This window comes from Camelus bactrianus, chromosome 19, assembly GCF_048773025.1.
Source record: "Camelus bactrianus isolate YW-2024 breed Bactrian camel chromosome 19, ASM4877302v1, whole genome shotgun sequence".
Classification (NCBI taxonomy): Eukaryota; Metazoa; Chordata; class Mammalia; order Artiodactyla; family Camelidae; genus Camelus; species Camelus bactrianus.
The window spans coordinates 31972976-31990801 of record NC_133557.1 but is presented as its reverse complement, the minus strand read 5'-3'; the positions used below and the strand labels follow the sequence as shown (position 1 = coordinate 31990801).

The window sequence follows — 17826 nt, the reverse complement described above, 5'->3', positions numbered from 1 at the left end:
AACGAGGCTCAAAGGCGGCTGGCCACGAACGCCGCAGCCCAGATAGTGGAACAAGGCACTTGCGCCCCCGGGCCGCGGCTTCCGAGGAAGGGACTCGAACTCGCGGCGCCGCCGCCGCCGCTCTGCCGCGAGCCAGGCCCCGCGGGGCAGCCCGGCTGGCAGACGCGCGGTTCCCGGGTCCCCCGAGCCGCGTCATAACCGCCTCTAGGACCCAGGAGAGCTGCCTCCGAGCCGGGCGGACCGCCCAGGGCGCCTCGCCCAGGGCGCCTCACTGGCCAATGGGCGGGCGCGGCGGCGGCTTATTTGCATGCGAGCGCGCCCCGGCCAATGGGTGGAGGGCGCCGGCGCGTGCGCGGGCGGTGGCGGCGGCTGCGGGCGGCCAGCGGGCTCAGTCGGAGGATGGCCGCGGCCGCGGCGGGTGGGTCCCCGGGCCCGTCCTCCGGCCCTGCAAGGGCCGCGCCGGCCGCCGGGCCCGGCCCCGGCCCCGCCGCCAGGGCCCCGCCGCAGGCGCCGCGGAGGCGCGGGGACTCTCGGCGCCGCCAGGCCGCGCTGTTTTTCCTCAACAACATCTCCCTGGACGGGCGGCCCCCGAGCCTGGGCCCGGGCAGCGAGAAGCCCCCGCCCCCGCCCCCGCCGCCGGCCGAGGCCCGCGAGCCGCCCGCGCCGCCGCCGCCGCCGCCTCCGCCGCCGCCCGCGCCGCCCTCCGGCCTGCCCTTGCCCGGTCCCGCGAGCAGGGCCTCGGCGCCCCAGGGCCTGCTCAGCCCCGCGCCCGCCCCCGTTGGCCTGGGCCTGGGCCTGGGCCTGGGCCTGGGCCTGGACGGGCAGCGCCAGAGGTGAGTGCCGTCAGGGTCACCTGCGGGCGGGTGGGCCGGGGGCTGGGTCAGCGCAGGGGTTGGGGTCACCTGGTGGAATCACCTGGGGCCCAGCTTGGGCAGGGTGGCCCTGGGGCCTGACAGCCTAGAGCACAGGGTGGGGGTGACCTGGGGGCCACCAGCACAGCAGGGGGTGGGGGCGGGCTCAGGTGACCTCTAGGGGATCTGGATGAGCCCTTGACACAGGGTTAGGTGGTCTGTCGGCATAGAACTTGGAGATCAGTAGGTGAGCCCCAGACTCACAGTTGGGGTGTTCTGGCCCTGTCAACAAGGGACAGAGGGTTGGGGCATCCTGGGCCTTGCCAGCCCTGGAAGGGAGTCGCCCGGGCCCCATCAGCCTGAGATGTCAGAGCCAAGGGTCATCAGGGGCTCTGTCACCACTCCTGAACATGGATGTGAAGGTTTCATTTGGGCCGTGTTAGTCCCCAGAGTTAAGGGTCAGGGTTCTCTTAATCTTGTCAGCCCCTGAACATGGGTCAGGGTTCCCTCAGCTCTTATCAGCCCCCAGACACAGAGCCCTGTCAGCTCTGGACACACCCCCTCCCCAACCACTCTGATGAGTCCCATGGACACAGGGACTCACAAACATCCCCACACAATCCCCTGCTTCTCTGAACTGGGTGACCCGCTCCGTGTGGCCCAGGGAGCTTCCCTGCGTTGTGACGTCTAGCCTCAGAGTCTCCTGCAGCCGGCCAGACCTCCCAGCCCTCCATGCCACAGCCGCTGGTCATTGGAGCCCCCACCGCCAGTCCCTGCCCTCACTGTCCCCTCGAGCTCAGGTTCCTGGGCCTGTCACATCCCAGGTTGCAGTTACTGCCCCTGCCCTGCTTGCATTTCTGAGAACCCCTCAGCCCATCTTAGAGTGACACCCCTTCCCCGAGTTCTGCCCCTCTTGTCTGTGCCCCCTGCCAAGGGTGAGTGCAGCTGCTGGACACCTCACATTCTTCGCCCAGAGACCCTTTCACAGCCACTTGCAAAGCTCCAGTTTCCAGTACCCTTGAGCACTGCTTCCCTACCTTCACCTTGAGGAGTGACGTGGTTCCTGGGTCTGGGACCAGGACTGGCTGCTCGCCAAAGTCCCTTCTCAAGGGCCACTGTCTGGGGACACAGCTTCTGGACATGCTTGCTCTGGGACAGGCCCTGGCAGTGTGCGGGGAGGGGCTGAGTGCAGAGTCTTGCAGCTTGGTGCCCCCCAGGGTGGTTGACACCTCGAAGCCACCACAGTTCCCTGGTGTCCAGAGGTGGCTCTCCTTACCTGGAGGTCATCCCAGCTGCACTGGCTGCAGTTGCCTCACACCCCTGGCCCTCAGGAGGGTCAAAGTGATGGGTCTTCTAAGGGACTTCTGGTTGGGAGGGTTGAGTCCCGAATATAGTGCTTCTGGCCGGACTCCTTGACTTTACATTCAGAGTTCTTCTGAATGGCCCTGAGGCCGCCGTCACGCTTCGTGGGTGGAATAAGAAAAGCAGCTGCCTCCTGCACAGGCCGCGAGGATGCGTGGCCTGACCCTGTCCCCAGGCCTGGCCAAGGCTCCAGGGAGGGTTGGGGGCCTGTTGGGACAGAGAGATCAGCTTGCCCCAAATGTGGCAGCCAGGCACCACCCTTCCCTTGTCCCCGGGGAGACGGAACTGCTTATCTGACAGGGCTGGTATCAAGAAGACTATTTTCTTGATGGAAATCAGACCACTTTAAAAACGGAGCCCCAAGGCCAGCCTGTTCTTGGCTGGCAGACCATCCCACAAAATAGTCATATCTCCTGGCGGCTGTCAGCCAGAGGATGGTCCCCTCATCATGCCAGGTCTTGTTCCAGCCACTCGGTGCCCCTCCAGGGCCGGGCCTGCCGTGCAAGGACCTGCAGCCAGCCCACGCTGTGCAGCTTTGTCTTCCTGTCCCAGTCCTGGGTCCTGTGTGTGGTGCTGGACAGACTGTTCAGCAAACACTGTAGGTGCCCCCGTTGTGGGCCAGGTCCTGTGAACCAGACAGGCCAGCATCCAGCCCCACGGAGCCGTTCTAGTGGAAGGGCTTCCAAGAGGGTGGATGCTGCGATGAAGCGGGAACCAGGAGCCTGGCCTGGCAAGGGTGCTCACGCTGTTTCTGGAGAATGCGCAGGTCCAGCGCCCTGGAGGACATGGGGACCAGCTGGGATGTGGTGTGAGTTGGGTGCCCTCCAGCGTTCCCACTGTGCCCTCCCTGGTCCCCATCTCCCTCCAGCTCGCCTGGCCCCACCTGTACAGTGAGCCCTCTCCTGCCCCTCCCTCCCACTTGGCCTTCAAATCCTGTTCAGGTATCTCTCCCCTCTTCAGGGCGACACCTGCCCATGCAGAATACGCCCCTCGGGCTCTGCAGCCGAGCGCAGGGCCCAGCCCTTGTGTCTGAGCGTCACTGCCCCTCCCCTGACAGACTGTGGGCTCTCAGGGTGGGGCTGTCCGTGTCTGTGCTCCCCAGGCCTGGAGGGGGCCACAGGCAGTCACTGCTGAGTGCAGGAGGGTGGCTGGTCTCGCAAAGGGGGCTGCTAGCTGCAGGCTGTGGACTTGGAAGGTCAGTTGTTTCGGGGAACGGAGAGAATTCTCTAAGGTTCTCTTTCCAAGGCCTGTGTCGCGAGTGCGGCGGTTTGATACAGGTTCTAGGAACAGACTGGGTTGGAATTCCAGCTCCACTTTGAGCAGGTAGCATGGCTCCTCTGAGCCTCAGTTTGCTTCTGTGTGAAATGGGTTTACGTTAAGCACTACCTCCTGGAGGGGCTGTTGTGAGGTCGGGTGAATGGCAACGGCTCCTCAAGGGTGGCAGTGGCGGGGCCAGGTCACCGGAGACACTAGTTACATCCACGTTGCCCAGGGAGCACTCATGGCTTGGTCCGTGGTGGGGAATTCATGTTTCACACCCAGGGCACAGTCTGGTGTGGCTTTTTCCACTATGCCAGTGAGCAGATCATCAGAATCTGTGTTTTCCTCCCCAGAACTTCTAACCCAGCGTTTCTTCTCATTTCAACGCGGTGGGCCCTTAACACTCAGGAGCACACCAGGTTTCCGGGCTTCCTCGGCTGGGTTGGAAACAGGCCTTCAGGTGCTCTCTCTGCCCCTGCCAGGCCCCTGCACCTCCTCCGCCGTCACATCAGCGCCCTCTCCTCTCTGTGGGAGCCCGGGGCTGCCGTGACTAAAGCATCATACACTTGGCAGCTTAAAACAGCAGCAGGTTTCCTCGCACAGTCTTAGAGGCCATGGGCCTGCGGTTAGGGTGGGGCGGGGCTGGGCCCCTGTGAGGGCTCTGGAGGGCATCCTCCCTGCCTCCCCGACCTGGTGCGGGTGTCCTGGGCTTATGGCTGCGACGCTCCAGTCTTTGCCTCCATCTTCACACAGCTTCTTCTGAGTCTCTGTCTTCACCTGGTGTTTCCCTCTCCTCATGAGGACCTCAGTCACTGGGTCAGGGCCACCCTAACGACCTCATCTTAACCTGATTACACCTATAAAGATCCTATTTCCAAATGTGGTCATAGTCACAGTCAAGAGGGGTTGAGACTTGAACGTGTATTTTGGGGGACACAGGACACCAGCCCTCACTAGCATCCCCGGCACTAGCAAGGCGGGAGGCAAGGCCAGGATGCTGCCGGCTCAGCTGGGAGCAGAGACCCTCGCCGTCCCGGAGGGCCCGCACAGGGATGGCTCTGAGAAAGGGCCTGGGCTCTTAGTTGCTGTCTTGGTCAGCAGCCACCTTGTGGTCCAAGTTAAAGCAATTTCAGTGTAGCATCTGGCAGTTTGTTCCTGTCATTGATTTTGGAGGCTGGAGGGGAACCAGAGGCCTTGCTGAGACCAGCCCCAGGACCGCTGGAATTTGGGGGTTTCATTTTGCCTGGCAGGGACTTGGTGGGACGAGGTACCTAGGACCACCCACATATTCAGCAGGTAGGCACAAGGGCCTGCGATGTGCCAGGCCCCCTGCTCAGGCGGGGGGGGGGGGGGCAGCTGGACGAGACACTGCCCACATGCTCCTGGCAGCGGCGGCCATTGGAGCTCAGACAGTCTGATCCCACTTCCAGCAGCCCTTTCACTGGGCCCCTGGCTGGGACTGGGTGGTCTTCAGACGAGACAGGAGCCCTTCTCTGCTTGCCTGGGGGTTTTCAGTTACAAAGAGAAGGAACTTTATCAGATGCTCGAAACAGTGTCTAAAAAGTAGCAGTTTCTTTTTCTGTGAGCACGTCTCAGGGGGAAGGGAGTGTGGGTCCCTGATTGTAAAGGGGCACTTCTGAGAGTGAGTGAGAGCAGTGGGCAGGCTTGGGGAGACGCAGGGATCACGTGTGCCCCTGACCCCCGACCCCTCAGTAACTGCACCTGAGCTCAGAAAGCAGGGGGTCTGCAAACCTGGGCCTCCCGTGCCGGCCAGCGGCCTGCAGGGTGTCCTCTTCCCTCACACCCTGGGTCCTGTGGAGTGGGAGGTGGGCCGGGGGTGAAAGCAGGGGCCCCTCTCTTGGCTGGCCTGGTCTGTCATAGCATCACCGGCAACACAGGCTGAGCTCAGAAAAGGGGCCCAGAGAAAACGGTGTAGGAGCAGCCTTGATCCCAGCTCACCCGCCAGGGCCAGGAGGGCCCCCCCCGGGGGGGGGGAAGGGTCAAGGGGCCAAGGCTGCGCCAAGGGGGCCGGTGCCCAGACTGCCCGCTGGGGCACAGATTGCAGCCCCGCCTCTCACCAGCTCTCAGTCTTGCCACCTGGAAACTGTGGGTCGTGAGGACTGAATTTATATGTAAAACACTTACAAGGAAGGAAAGATAGAGGAACACCTCAAAGTCAGATCCACAAAACCAGCTGGGGTCAGATCTTCGGGCTTGGTGGGACCAGAGACATCTGTGCTGCAGTGACTGGAATGAACAGGGCGAGCTGGGCGGCAGAGCTCAGACGGGCCCTGGGCAGCAGCCTGGTGGGCGGGGGAGCGTGCCAGGGGCCTCCGCAGCCTGCGGACAAGGCCCCAGGTGTGTGGGAGCCAACAGGCCAGCCGGGAAATTACCGGAGGAGACGAGGCAGGGGAAGCCAGGCCAGGCCGCTCTGCGCTCTGCGGGGCCACTGAGCCCAGCCGCTTTCCAGGGGCGGTCCCGCCCCTGCTAGGCCGGCTTCTCTGCCGGGGCCCAGGGCCCGCGCGTCCTCCTCCGGTGGGCGCTCTCTCCAGGCAGGCCTGCCTCACCTGGCCCCGCCCCGGGCCTCTTGGGACACTGGGTGTCTGCCTGACACAGCCTCCCGCCGCCCTCCTTCCCTCCCTGCTGTCCTGGCTGGGCCTGGGCCCCAGGTGCCCTTACCTGAGGCCTCCTGCACTTCCCCGTCTCCCCCAGGCACCCTCCCTCTGGCCTGGCCGGTGCCCTCCTCCCTCACAGGCGGCGGGGCGGGCGGATGAGCATCCCTTCTCTGGAGACAGGGCCGCTGTGGGGCGCCAGCGCTTGCCTAGGTTTAGGTCTGTGCTCAGTTCTAGTTTCTTTTCGATAAGCTCCTGCTGCCTTATCACTTAAAAGGCTTCATTAGAGCCTGGACCTTGTATCAGGGTGACAGCCCGGCTGTGTGACCTCGGGCAGGTGCCGCGCCCCTCATGCCACCAGCTGCAGTTGAGCAGTGGCATGAGGGGGCGGCTGTCACACCCCAGCACGTGACACCCCAGCTCCTGGCAGACACACTGGCTCATGGTGGCCTGGACCCCAGCAGGTAGCCTGACCATGCCAGGCCTCGTCTGTAAACCAGGGGTCCTGCTGGGAGGAGGGTCCTTGAGTTGCTGCGAGGAAGGTGGGCCCTCGGCAACGAGTCCTCCTCGCTGTCCCCCCACCTCCCTGAGCCCAGATGGAGCTCATGCTATTACTGAAGTGGCTGCTTCTGACACCCAGGCCCTGGGCCCCTGCCCAGCCTGTGCTGAGTGCGGGACCCGTGTTGCTGTGTCTCGTAGGCCACGGGCCCTGAGCTCCAGGAGCCTCCCACCCTGGAGCAGTAGGGTAGCAGGGCCCACCCTCACGGCTTTTCCCTGAGCGGTGCCTGCTGGTGAAATGTGCACATTGGCCTAGACCACGGTGGTGGCCTTGACCTGAGGGTGCAGCCCGCTCTGGGTTTCTGGGCCCAACACTGGGTGGAAGGCTGCCCTCCCAAGCTCCCTAGCACGTGTTAGGCCCTGGTAAGGCCCCCACCCAGAATGGTTTTGAACCAGACCAAACATCTGTTTGTCTCTGGGACAACCCTAGCACCTTCCCCACCTCAGAGGGCTGGTAGGAGCCCCTGTCATCGGGCAGCTAGTCCTCAGTCACCTGTGGGTACTGGGACACGCTCCTCCCTGGCCACCCAGCACATCTGTGGGTCTCTGGGCTTCAGTCTCAGGCCTGACCTGAGGCCACATGTGTCCCCTCCTGAGGAGTGGCTAAGGCCGTGCCCCCAGCCCACAGGGCCTCATGCCCAGATGCTCAGAGCCTCCTCAGCACGGGTCTGGTGGAAGTGCTAGTTAACAAGCTTTCTGCTCCCTGTCACTGGGCAGGGCTTTGCTCCAAGAAGAATCCCAGCCACTGGGCCTAGACCATGGTGAGGAGGAGCTGTTGGCCGACGGGAAACCCATTGGCTCCTCTGATGCTCAGTTGGGGATGGAGGCAGGAGAGTGCCAAGCACGGTGTCCGGTGTCTTCCGCCAGGTGACAGGCACGAGTGGTCCCAGGAGAGCGATGGTGCTAGGGCTGCAGCTGCCCTGGAGGGAGTGAGGGCCACATATGAGCTGAGTCTAAAGTCGGGGAGGACATAGCCACTGGAGGAGCTAGAGAAGGAAGATTCCAGACCAAAGGAACAGCGCTCTGGGGGCCCTTGGTGGGGGGCTGTGGTGCGTGCAGGGAGCGGAGGGCAGACAGTGGGCAGGCTGCGTCGCCTCCAAGTGCTCCTGGGTGTCCTGTGCTGGGGACAGGGGCGGGGTGTGCACAGGGCCCTTGTGGGGCCGAGGCAGGGCTATCAGCACTGGCGATGGCTCCAGGCGGGTTTCTTGGCCGCTGCATCCCCAGGTGGGCAGAGGAGGGTTGGCGGGACAGGTGCTCACCTGAGGGCCAGTCCTGCAGAGCTATCAGTGGACCTTACCCAGCCCACCACACCCCCTTCCCGGGGCTTCCACCTGGGCCCTCAAACCTGCAGAGACCTTACAGAAGTGTCTCTCCCTGCCTCCAGCCCGCTGTGGGCCAGCGTGGCCTGCCCCACCAGTCCTGGGCCTGAGAGGGCTCTTGGGACCCGTGGGCTGAACTCCGAGAGGCGGCCGGCAGACCAGGGTACAGCCGGCCACCCCTTCCAGTGCCGTGTCCCCCTCAGATTCTTCTAGCAAACTCTGGGCCTTGGGTGGCCCAGCACGCACACCTTTCCGCAGACCCAATGGCCTTCTGTCCCTGTGGCCTGGGGGGCCTCCCTTCCCAGAGGGGAGCCTGGTACCTGAGTAGCAGGTGGCACCCTGTGGGGCCTGTGGCCCTGGTTCTGCAGCAGGGCCTGCAGGGCAGCCCCCGGTGTGTATCCTAAGGCCCCGCGGTTTCCTCTTCACAGAAGGCGCATCGCCTCCCAGCGCTGCTCCCTCGAGTTTCTGGAAGACACAGTGGGATGTGCCTCGGTTCAGCGGTAAGGAGCCCCGCTGCCGGCCACCCCAAGACCTGTGCCCCTGCCACTCACCTAGGGCCAGAGAGAGTCCCAGAGGGGAAGAGTGACCTGCTTTTCACCTGCAGGACAAAACACATATCCGGGTCCCCGAGACACAAAGGCCTGAAGAAGACTCACTTCATCAAGAACATGAGGCAGTACGACACCAAGAGCAGCAGGTACCGCCCGGCGGCCAAGGCCGGGGCTGCCCTCCATGCCCCCTAACCTCGTGGGCCCGGGCTGCCCTCGTCAGCAGCCCTTTCTTCCTTCAGTGCACAAGTCTCATCCCCACAGCCCGCCCCATGTTCTTTTAGAAGTGGACCCTCCTCCCCATCACCTCCCTACCCTACTCCCCACATTCACTGAGCTCCAGGGCCCATGGTGCGTCCTGGGTGAGGAGCCACCCAGCAGGGACCACCACTGAGCAGGCGTGCTGAGGTGCAGGCACAGTGGAGATAGTGGGGATGGGCAGGGGCATCCAGGAGAGAAGGCCTTGCTCTATTTGGGAAGCACAGAGGGGACCCGTCCTCCTGGAACTGGGGTGCCGAGTGCAGCTGGGGCCCAGCACAGCCCTCGGAGGCCCTGTGTCTGTGGGTGCTGGGTGAGGGGCCTTTGGGGGCCGCTCCTGTCACCTGTCCTTCACGCCCCATGTCCCTCGTACCCCACATCCTTCACACCCCACCCTGCAGGTCCTGAGGCATCATCCTCGTTCTCCTGACCCAGAGGGTCCCCAGACCCTTCTCCTGCTGGAGGCCGTGCGCAGGCCTCCAGCAGGCAGCCCTGGTCGGGGAGTGCTGTGTCTTCCCAGCGGTGGCCGTAGCTTGGACGGTCCCTGATGCCCCAGCATGGTCCCCAGCAGGACAGGTGTGGCCTGGTATGAGGAGCAGGCCCTGGGCCTGAGTACTGAGCTGGCTTCAGTGGGCCCCAGTGCCCAGTTGTCACAGCCAGAAAAGGGCAGTGGGTCTCCCACTGTTGTCTTCCCTGCTAGACTGAGGCTGGGCCAGGCAGAGCCATGCCCAGAGGGAAGGGAAGGCCATCCTTCCTGCTGTGTCCCTCACGCAATGGCCCCTCAGGACAGTTTGGCTCAGGACATAGAACTGGGCACTTTCTGGACCTGTTAGGGTCCTGTCCCTCCGGGATGCTGAGGACAGACTCCCTGAACTGAACATCCTCTGGGCACCTCTGCCTCTCATGTCCTCCAAAGCCTGGCCTCCACCTGCACGGGACCAGGCATGACCCTCCATGTAGCGCATCACGTGGAGGTTGCGTGCTCACTGACTGGAAAAGACATGATGCCCTTGTTGAGTGCCTGGAGGAAACCAGGGAGAGCCAGCAGCCAGGTGGACTCACCGCGAGCCCTGGGCCTCCTGACCTGAGAGCCCCCTGGACACTGGGGCAGTTCCCATCACCTGAGTCTAGGCAGGAAGGACCCCTAGAAACCCCTGCTGCCCTGTTCTAACCCCCATCCTCCCCTCAGGATCGTGCTGATCTGTGCCAAGAGGTCCCTGTGTGCAGCCTTCTCAGTTCTGCCGTATGGAGAAGGCCTGCGGGTCAGGTGAGAGGCTGGTCCCCACCCGGCAGGGGCCTGGTCTGGCTGCACCCACTCATGGCAGCCTCACGCAGGGGCCAGCAGGCCAGCTTCCACCGAAGCTTCTCGGGAGTTCTGAAGGCCATCTGGGTCCAGGTTCTCTGGGAGGGGCGTGTCCGCACTTGTTATCTTGTGTGAGCTGCTGAATGCAGGTGCCTGGGACGTCCCTCCAGACAGGACACTGCCGTACATCCCTGTGACCAGCCCAGGCAGCTGTGTCCCCACGTAACTGGGGAGAGGGATATGGCTGTCGGGGTGGGGACAGCGTGACCTGGCACGAGAACAGGCTGGGAGGAAGCCCTCTACCCCCGTGGGCTGAGCCAAGCTGGCCGAGGGCATGGCTGCAGGTGGAGGGCACACACCTGGGGAGCGAGCTGGATGGAGTGGAGGTTGGCCCACCTCCAGGGAGTGTGAACAGGAAGTGCCTGGGCCCCGGGAAGGAGCAGGTTGCGGACAGTTCTTGCGACAGGGGTCCTTCCCTGTGTCCCCGCTGAGGCCAGTGCTGCTCTTCCCTCAGTGAGAAAACCAGTAGCACCTGGGCAGGCACGGAGGGCGTGGCAGAGGGAGAGCCTGTGTGGGGAGGTGGGGGGCCCAGCAGCTCACCCCATTCTGTGCGTTGCAGTGACCTGCGGGGGGACAGCCAGAAGCAGAGGCATCCGTCCGGCGGCATTTCCGTGTCTTCAGAGATGGTGTTTCAGTTGGAAGGTGTCGAGCTGGGAGCGGACGGAAAGGTAAGAGTTGGCGCTGCACTCAGCGGCGGGGAGACTTAGTGTATCCAGGAGGTGGGCTCAAGGTCGTTGCAGTTCAAGCTTCTAAAATGCAAGGTATCCGTGGGAGGGAGCCACGCAGCCTGTGGGGCGAGCCTGCCGCCTCTGGCAGCTGGGCGGTGAGGGTGTGGGAGGTCGGGGCTCGGAGGCAGGACGAAGCTCCCGGCTGCAGACCCCAGGTGAGGGATGGGGGGCTCGCGGAGCGAGCAGCGGCGGTCCTGGCGGCATGAGCCGCCAGGGTCCCTTCCTGGTCTGCATGTGGGAGCGTTTGTGCGGGGCCTTCCTGCCGCAGGAAGGAGCAGAGGGGAGCTGGCTTGACCTCTGGTCTTGGATGGGGTCATGGGGCTGAGCCCAACCCACTGCCTTTCCAGGTTGTGTCTTACGCCAAGTTCCTGTACCCCACCAATGCCCTGGTGACACTCAAGCCGGACAGCCATGGCCCGCCGCCTCCACCCCGGCCCAGCGTCCCCCGCACTCTGCCGGGGTCAAGATGTAAACCAGCCCCTGCCCGGGCAACACCAGCCGGCCCGGAACTAGGTAGCCTGAGGGCCCTGACCATGCAGGGTGAGCAGCCACAGGCGCTGGACCAGGGGCGCCACGTGGCAGGCAGACCAGTGAGTCACACTGGAGTCCACAGTGCTCAGTCCAGGCTTGGGGAGTGGGGTCCACTGATGGCTCTGGGGGTCCTTCCTTGTCAGGACGTCCATCCTCCCACTCAGCCCTAGGGGAGGGGGAGCCCCTGGACCCCAGAGTGTCACTCCCTTGGTCCACAGTGACGCCCTCAGCCCCAGCTGCTCCCTGGCTCCAGACAGCTTCTGACTGAGGCTCGGGTTGGCACAAGCTGTTGACCAGGGCGCAGGGCTCATGGTGGGTCAGGGCTGCCCTCTGCTTGCAGGGACTGACGCAGGGGATACCCTAGAGTACAACCCCGACCTCCTGGATGACCCTCAGTGGCCCTGCGGCAAGCACAAGCGTGTCCTCATCTTCGCGTCCTACATGGTACGGGGCCGCCGCCGGGGCTGGGCTGCGCCGAGGGGCGCATGCGTCGGGAAGCGGTGCTGGCACACACCTGGGTCAGCCCTCGCCCTGAGTCACTCAGGCCTCAACCGGGCGCCCGGCTGCGTGGGCCTGGCCCCTCTCTGTTGCAGACCACGGTGATAGAGTACGTGAAACCCTCCGACCTCAAGAAGGATATGAACGAGACCTTCCGGGAGAAGTTCCCACACATCAAGCTGACGCTGAGCAAAATCAGGAGGTGAGGAGGGTCGAGGCGGGCGTCCCCGGGCCCACCGCAGCAGCACATGGGCCTCACCTCCCATTTTGGGTAGATTCCTGAGCTGGACAAACCCAGAGGCACCCCTCCCAAGCCCACCCGCATGCCTTCCGGCCAAGCCAGCAGCAGCAGCCCCCTTGCGGCCTCCCCCAGGCAGGCCCCCAGTGCATGTCACACCTACTCCCACGGCGCCCTCCTGGCTGGCACCCACTGCACCATCCCCGCTGTGACCGTCCCCCCTCCCAGGGGAGGAAACCAAGGCCCCACAGCACCTGGTCCAGACTCCACTGCAGCACACCCATGCCTCAGGGCCTTTGCATTGCCAGTTGCACCCCACACTGGCCCATGCCCTGCTCTGTCCTCTGTGAGGCCCCCTTGAGGACAGTTGGGTGCCACAAGCCCCAGCGAGGGGCAAGTGGAGGCCAGGACTGGCCTGCTGCCCGCACAGCCAGCCCTGGGGCTGGGCCTTGCCCTCCGGGGAAGGGTGCTGGAAGGCACATCCCTCAGGAGGGTGTAGCCACTCCTGGCCCCACAGCCTTGGCTCTGTGTGAACCCACAGTTTAAAACGAGAAATGCGGAACCTGTCTGAGGAGTGTGGCTTGGAGCCCGTGACGGTGTCCATGGCCTACGTGTACTTCGAGAAGCTGGTCCTGCAGGGCAAGCTCAACAAGCAGACCCGCAAGCTGTGCGCGGGCGCCTGCGTGCTGCTGGCCGCCAAGATCAGCAGCGACCTGCGCAGGAACGACGTGAAGCAGCTCATCGACGTGAGTGGCTGTCTACCCCCCCCAACCCCGTCCCCACCCCGCCCTGCCCCACCTGCCCCTGCCCGCCCTCGCCCAGCCCAGCCCGGCCCGGCGGGACCCGCCGCTCACTCCGCCTCGCCCTGCTCTTCAACACAGAAGTTGGAAGAGAGGTTTCGATTCAACAGACGGGACCTCATCGGGTTTGAGTTCACCGTGCTCGTGGCCTTGGAACTCGCTCTGTACCTTCCCGAGAGCCAGGTGTTGCCTCATTACCGACGCCTCACGCAGCAGTTCTAGCCTGGCCCGGCGCCCCGGCGCCGCAGCACGCGCATGGGCCCGGGGTGGCTCCGGGCCCTGCGGTGCGGGCGCCCAGCCTCCCTGGCTGGTGCTGCTCCTCCTTCCCAGCCTTGCTTCCTGGGGACTCCGCTCTCATCCCAGCGCACATGCGCCGCCGCACACTCTCAGGCACCTTCCTGTGATCTCCCAGGGGCGGAACGTGGGGCTGTCGCTGTGTCTTTTCTCCCTGTGCCCGAGACCGTCTGGCACCAGGGCTTTGGTTGGCGACGTGTGGCAGCGAATCCTGACTTCGCAGCGTCTCCTTCCTGCTGGGCGTGCCCCGGCCTTCTGCAGGCTGCCATGGCCACAGCACAAGCACCTCAGTAGCGACCTGGGTTTCCAGATCTCCCTCAACACACTGAAGTGCTGAGTTCACCTGTTGAAGCATCAGTCTTGGCTAGTTCCGGTCGGTGTGGAAATTGCACTGTGGAACATGGCCACCCCAGCCCCGCCCCATCGGCCTGGCTGCCTCCCAGCCCAGCCCCTGGGGCTTGTCCACTCACCTCCCCGCAGCCCACAGGCAGAGCTCGGGCATCAGCCTCAGCCACGAGAGCAGGCTCTGGTTTGCTTGATCTCGTCTCCTACTCTCGGACCTGTTCTGAGGATCGCGTCACTGTGAAATCCTGTGTCACACCCCTCAACATCCTCGCCCACCCCGGGCGGGGGTCCACCCTTCGCCTCTCACCAGGAAAAGCCCTCTTGCCCGTGACACTGGGAACCCTCAGGACGATGGGACTGCCGGCTCTTGATCTTCCTAAGCAATATTATGGAGGAAACAGTTTATTTATTGTCACTTAGGATGTGGGGTTTTTTTAAGGCAACAAAAACTGGTTAAATGCAGTCTGCCGAAGCTGTGACTTGAACCACACTTGACCCTCGAGCAGGGAGACTAACCTCGCAGCCCTGCCTCTCCAACGGGTTGGTGCCTGTGCCTTCCCCCAGGGCAGGAAGAAGAAGCGCCTTGGCCAGTGCAGCCCGCCCCAAGCAGATCCCAAGGGCAGGTCTGTGCCCACGTCAGCTCCTCCGCGCCATCTCTGCTCATGGCCCCACCAGAAATACCGAAGACCGAGGACTGGAGTTTCTCCCTTCATGGGTCAGCTGCTCTAAGAAAGGACCATGCTGGCTGGGCCATTAAGCTGCTTCCCCATTGCTGTCCTATCAACCTGTCACTGGAGGGGCCCAGGACAGCCCACCCTACATGCCATCTGTGCAGACTGGTGCTTTTGCAGCAGGGAGATGCCAGCCCTCATCACTGCACTCAACCACCAGCAACTTGGCCTAGACCGCAGCAGAGGTGCAGGGGGCCACCTGCAGACCCGCTCCCACCCTGTTGGCTGCTGCTCCTCCTTCCTCAGTCGCTCACTTCCTGGGAGACTGTAGGGTGGCGCTTGAAGCCCAAATCTGTATCCCACCCTTATTGAGGAGTGCCTCTTCCCTGCCTCCCTAAGATGGCCCCCCAAACCCCGATGTGCACCAAGGGGGGCCTGGAGGATGAAGCTGCTATGCCCCAGGCAACTCTTCTGGAAAGTGACCTGTCCTGCCACCACAGCGTCTCAAGTCTTAGTGACACTCCTGTTACAAGCACTGCAAGGGACTGACTTCCAAAACATATGTCCTGGTTTACACTTACCCTTGAGGGACACACCTTGGGAATTTCTATACAAACGGAATGGCTGATACAGTAATTTAAGTTTGAATGATTATGTAGTCAGATTTAATCGTTTACCAAATCCTCCTGTAACCTTCCCCTTAGTGTGTTATTTTTAACAATGCAAGAGCTGCCACCGTGTGGTACTCGAGCAAAGCCAGTATTTAAGGCAAACTTCAGCCTAAACCCTCTCCCTCTAGAGCCAGCCCAGCTGTTCCTATGTCCAAGGGCCTGGTGCCACCCCCTCAGCCCCCAGCAGGCACTGTGGATTTAAATGTTCTAAGCAGGCTGTTGGACCTCAATGTCAAATTGTGTGTCACGGAAGTTTGCAAACAGTGATGTATTTGTCCTTTAAGTAAAATTTGGTTTTGCAACATGCTTCCTAGGCCTTCAGCTGATCAGCCCTGGTGAACCATTAACAACAAAATGCCGGCCCCTCCAGAGCCCACAGGCGTGTCCCCACACAGGCACAGGATGAAACAACACTGATGGGTTTTCACTGTTTTATTTATGACAAACATCCCACATCCATGATCCTCTCCAGTCTCAGAAATTCCTAGAACAAAAGGAAGGACAATGTTGAAACCTGATTTCTAGAGACGTCCCAGGCCTCTGCCCAAACTCCAGCTCTCTTACTTTGAAACGATGCCGTCGGCCTTGGCCAGTCGGAGAATGGAGTCATCCGACTCGCCCTAGAGGGAAAAAAGCACGCTGGGGCCATCTCCACAGCTGGCTCAAGTGAGGACACCCCAGCAGTGGGCAGACACCTGACTGTGCAGGGGAGGCCCTGGGGACCTGAGAGGGCCTGTGGTAACTGGGAAGCTCCAAGGTCAAGGCCTGCCTGAGTGCTTTCTCAGGGGGGCCCTTCCTTGGGCCCTCAGCACCTTTTCCACCCCCACGAAAGGACTGCAGAGTCCAGTCCAACAGGCTTGAGTCTATTCTGCCAACAAACCTGCTCAGGCCTGAGGACAAGGAGGGAGATGCCATTCCTGCTCAAAGGCCCCCCAGGTGGGCAAGGCCGAGGACACTCACCATCCTGCGAATGGCCCCGCAGATAGCATAGGTTTTAAACTGACCGTTGAACCTTCCTGTCACCTTGTCAACCTATAAATTGAGAATGAGGGTCACAAGGAGGAGCACCCAAGTGCCTTTAGATCTAAATCTGGGGTTTGGGAATCAACGCCCAGGCCGGCACAGACTCGCCCCCTCCCCAGCCGGCAGGCCCTCCCGCCGCCCGGCTCACCTCGGCCACGTTCATCTGGATGGACGCGTGGTCCTTGGCGCCGATGATGCGATTGCTGGCGGAGCTGCGGGGGGAGCGCAGTGAGCGGGGAGAGGGCCGGGCAGAGGGAGGGTGGAGGGGCCGGAGCGGGACGGTGCGGGGCGCTCACCATTTCCGGGGCACGTACAGGTCCACGAACTCGCCGGCGTCGTTCTGCATGAGTGCGGCCTGCGGGACCAAGCGCGGCGCCGTGAGGACCGGCCGTGTCCGCGAGCCCCCCTGCCCCGACCGACCGACCGGCCCGACCCGACCCCGCGGGATTGCGTCCCTCCCGGCTAAGCCCCGACCCCTACGCGGTCTCCAGCCCAGACCCCGAACCCCGCGCTGTCTGCTGCCCCGACCCGGACCCCAGCCCCCGCGCGGTCTCCTGCTGCGACCCCGACTCCGACCCCCACGCGGTCTCCCGCCCCGACCACGACCCCAGCCCCCGCGCGGTCTCCCGCCCCGACCACGACCCCAGCCCCCGTGCGGTCTCCTGCTCCGACCCCGACCCCGACCCCCGCGCGGCCTCCCGCCCCGGCCCCGGCCCCCGCGCGGCCTACCTGATGGCAGCAGGACGAGCGCGAGCGCAGAAAGGAAGCTCCGCTTTCCCCGGCAGCGCTATTGGCGGGCGAGGCGGGACCTCGGCGAGTACTTCCAGGTCCCGCACGCCGCGGCGACTCTGCGCAGGGAGCGCGGCCTGCCGCCGTGACGCACTTCCGTTTCCGGGGCGGGAAGCCTCGGGCGTCCACGAAGCTGTGTCGGTGTCCGGAAGCGCCGGTGTGGCCACAGCCTGGGTCGCGAGGGCCGGTCGGCGTGCCGGCGGGCGTGTCCCCGCCGTAGTGGGCTTCACCCAGAGTGCACGCTTCCCGCCGCCGGGCCCAGCTGGTGCCCACGGCCGCCCCGCAGGACCGTGTTCGTGTGAACGTGGGAGGTGCGGACCACGCCGGGGAACGCTCCCCCGGGGACGGGCGAGACAACGCGAAGATGGACACACGAGGGGCAGAAGAGCAGCGGGCGCGGAGAGCCCGTGGGGTCTTGAGGGTGGCCGGGACGAAGCCCCAGGCAAGGGAGAGAGGACGGCAGGGCTGGGGTGGGGGGCGCCCTCCTAGGATATAGAAGCCGAGGCCTGAGCAGGGAGGGAGCCTGGCCAAGCTGAGTGGCAGAACCCGGTTAGACGCCCCCACAGCCTTTGCCCCGCACCCTCCGCCCTTTCCCCCAAACCCCCTCCCACCGCACCCCCGCCTCCCACTCACCCCCACTCCATTCCTCCACAGAGCAGCAGTGACGAGAGGAGCCCAGCCAGGCCCGTTGCTGGTGGCAGGGGTCTGTTAAGGAAGAAAACAGAAAAAGCCCAGACTGCAGAGCCAATTTCCCAGCGTCCCCCTGCCCATGTTCCTGGGAGTGTGCCCACAGTCTCTCGGCTAAAATATCCTTTGGGACTTCATCTCACAGATGAGGCACAAGGCCCCTTGGGGTGGACTCCTGCCAGCCCCTGCTGCCCGTGGCCGAGCCCGGCAGTGGCCTCTGACATACAAACGCCCCTTTGCTTGGCAAGTCCTCTCCATTCTCCAAGCCTCAGCTCCCACATCGCTTCCCCACTCAGGTCCCTGTCGGGTGGCAGTTAGGACTCTCAGTGTTCATGCCATCCCTGAAAGGTGTGTGCTCTCCAGGGCCCCCAACATGTGCAGGGACGCTGCGTGTTTGTGGTTGGGGGTCTGCACAGCTGG

At 63.6% G+C, this 17826-nt stretch overlaps 2 protein-coding genes across 3 annotated transcripts; one reads left to right on the top strand and one right to left on the bottom strand.

Moving 5' to 3' along the window:
* The first annotated feature begins 381 nt into the window (after positions 1-381).
* CABLES2 (Cdk5 and Abl enzyme substrate 2) lies at positions 382-15213 on the top strand. 2 transcript variants are annotated; one of them, XM_074347551.1, is made up of 10 exons: positions 383-833; positions 8391-8462; positions 8567-8659; positions 9958-10035; positions 10691-10799; positions 11207-11372; positions 11731-11834; positions 11984-12090; positions 12668-12872; positions 13008-15213. In XM_074347551.1, the coding sequence occupies exons 1-10, from the start codon at positions 400-402 to the stop codon at positions 13146-13148; spliced, it is 1509 nt and encodes a 502-aa protein (XP_074203652.1). In that variant the 5' UTR covers positions 383-399; the 3' UTR covers positions 13149-15213. The 2 variants fall into 2 exon arrangements, with proteins under 2 accessions (XP_074203653.1, XP_074203652.1); XM_074347552.1 differs by lacking the exon at positions 9958-10035 and having other exon boundaries at positions 382-833.
* Positions 15214-15324: 111 nt separating this feature from the next.
* RPS21 (ribosomal protein S21) lies at positions 15325-16693 on the bottom strand. The gene is made up of 6 exons (XM_074347566.1): positions 16660-16693; positions 16227-16285; positions 16079-16142; positions 15868-15939; positions 15472-15527; positions 15325-15391 (listed from the first exon to the last, which is right to left on the bottom strand). Exons 2-6 carry the CDS (start codon positions 16274-16276, stop codon positions 15382-15384), a joined length of 252 nt encoding a protein of 83 aa, XP_074203667.1. The 5' UTR covers positions 16277-16285; positions 16660-16693; the 3' UTR covers positions 15325-15381.
* Between the last annotated feature and the right edge of the window lie 1133 nt (positions 16694-17826).

Bases quoted from the DNA above. Each gene is read 5' to 3' on its own strand.
- CABLES2 (XM_074347551.1), top strand. From the start codon at position 400: ATGGCCGCGGCCGCGGCGGGTGGGTCCCCGGGCCCGTCCTCCGGCCCT. The intron at 8,660-9,957 runs GTACCGCCCGGC...TCCTCCCCTCAG, and splicing joins TACGACACCAAGAGCAGCAG to GATCGTGCTGATCTGTGCCA. The intron at 11,373-11,730 runs GTAGCCTGAGGG...CTCTGCTTGCAG, and splicing joins ACCAGCCGGCCCGGAACTAG to GGACTGACGCAGGGGATACC.
- RPS21 (XM_074347566.1), bottom strand. From the start codon at position 16,276: ATGCAGAACGACGCCGGCGAGTTCGTGGACCTGTACGTGCCCCGGAAA. The intron at 16,143-16,226 runs GTGAGCGCCCCG...CTCCCCCCGCAG, and splicing joins CTGTACGTGCCCCGGAAATG to CTCCGCCAGCAATCGCATCA. The intron at 15,940-16,078 runs GTGAGCCGGGCG...CTCAATTTATAG, and splicing joins TCCAGATGAACGTGGCCGAG to GTTGACAAGGTGACAGGAAG.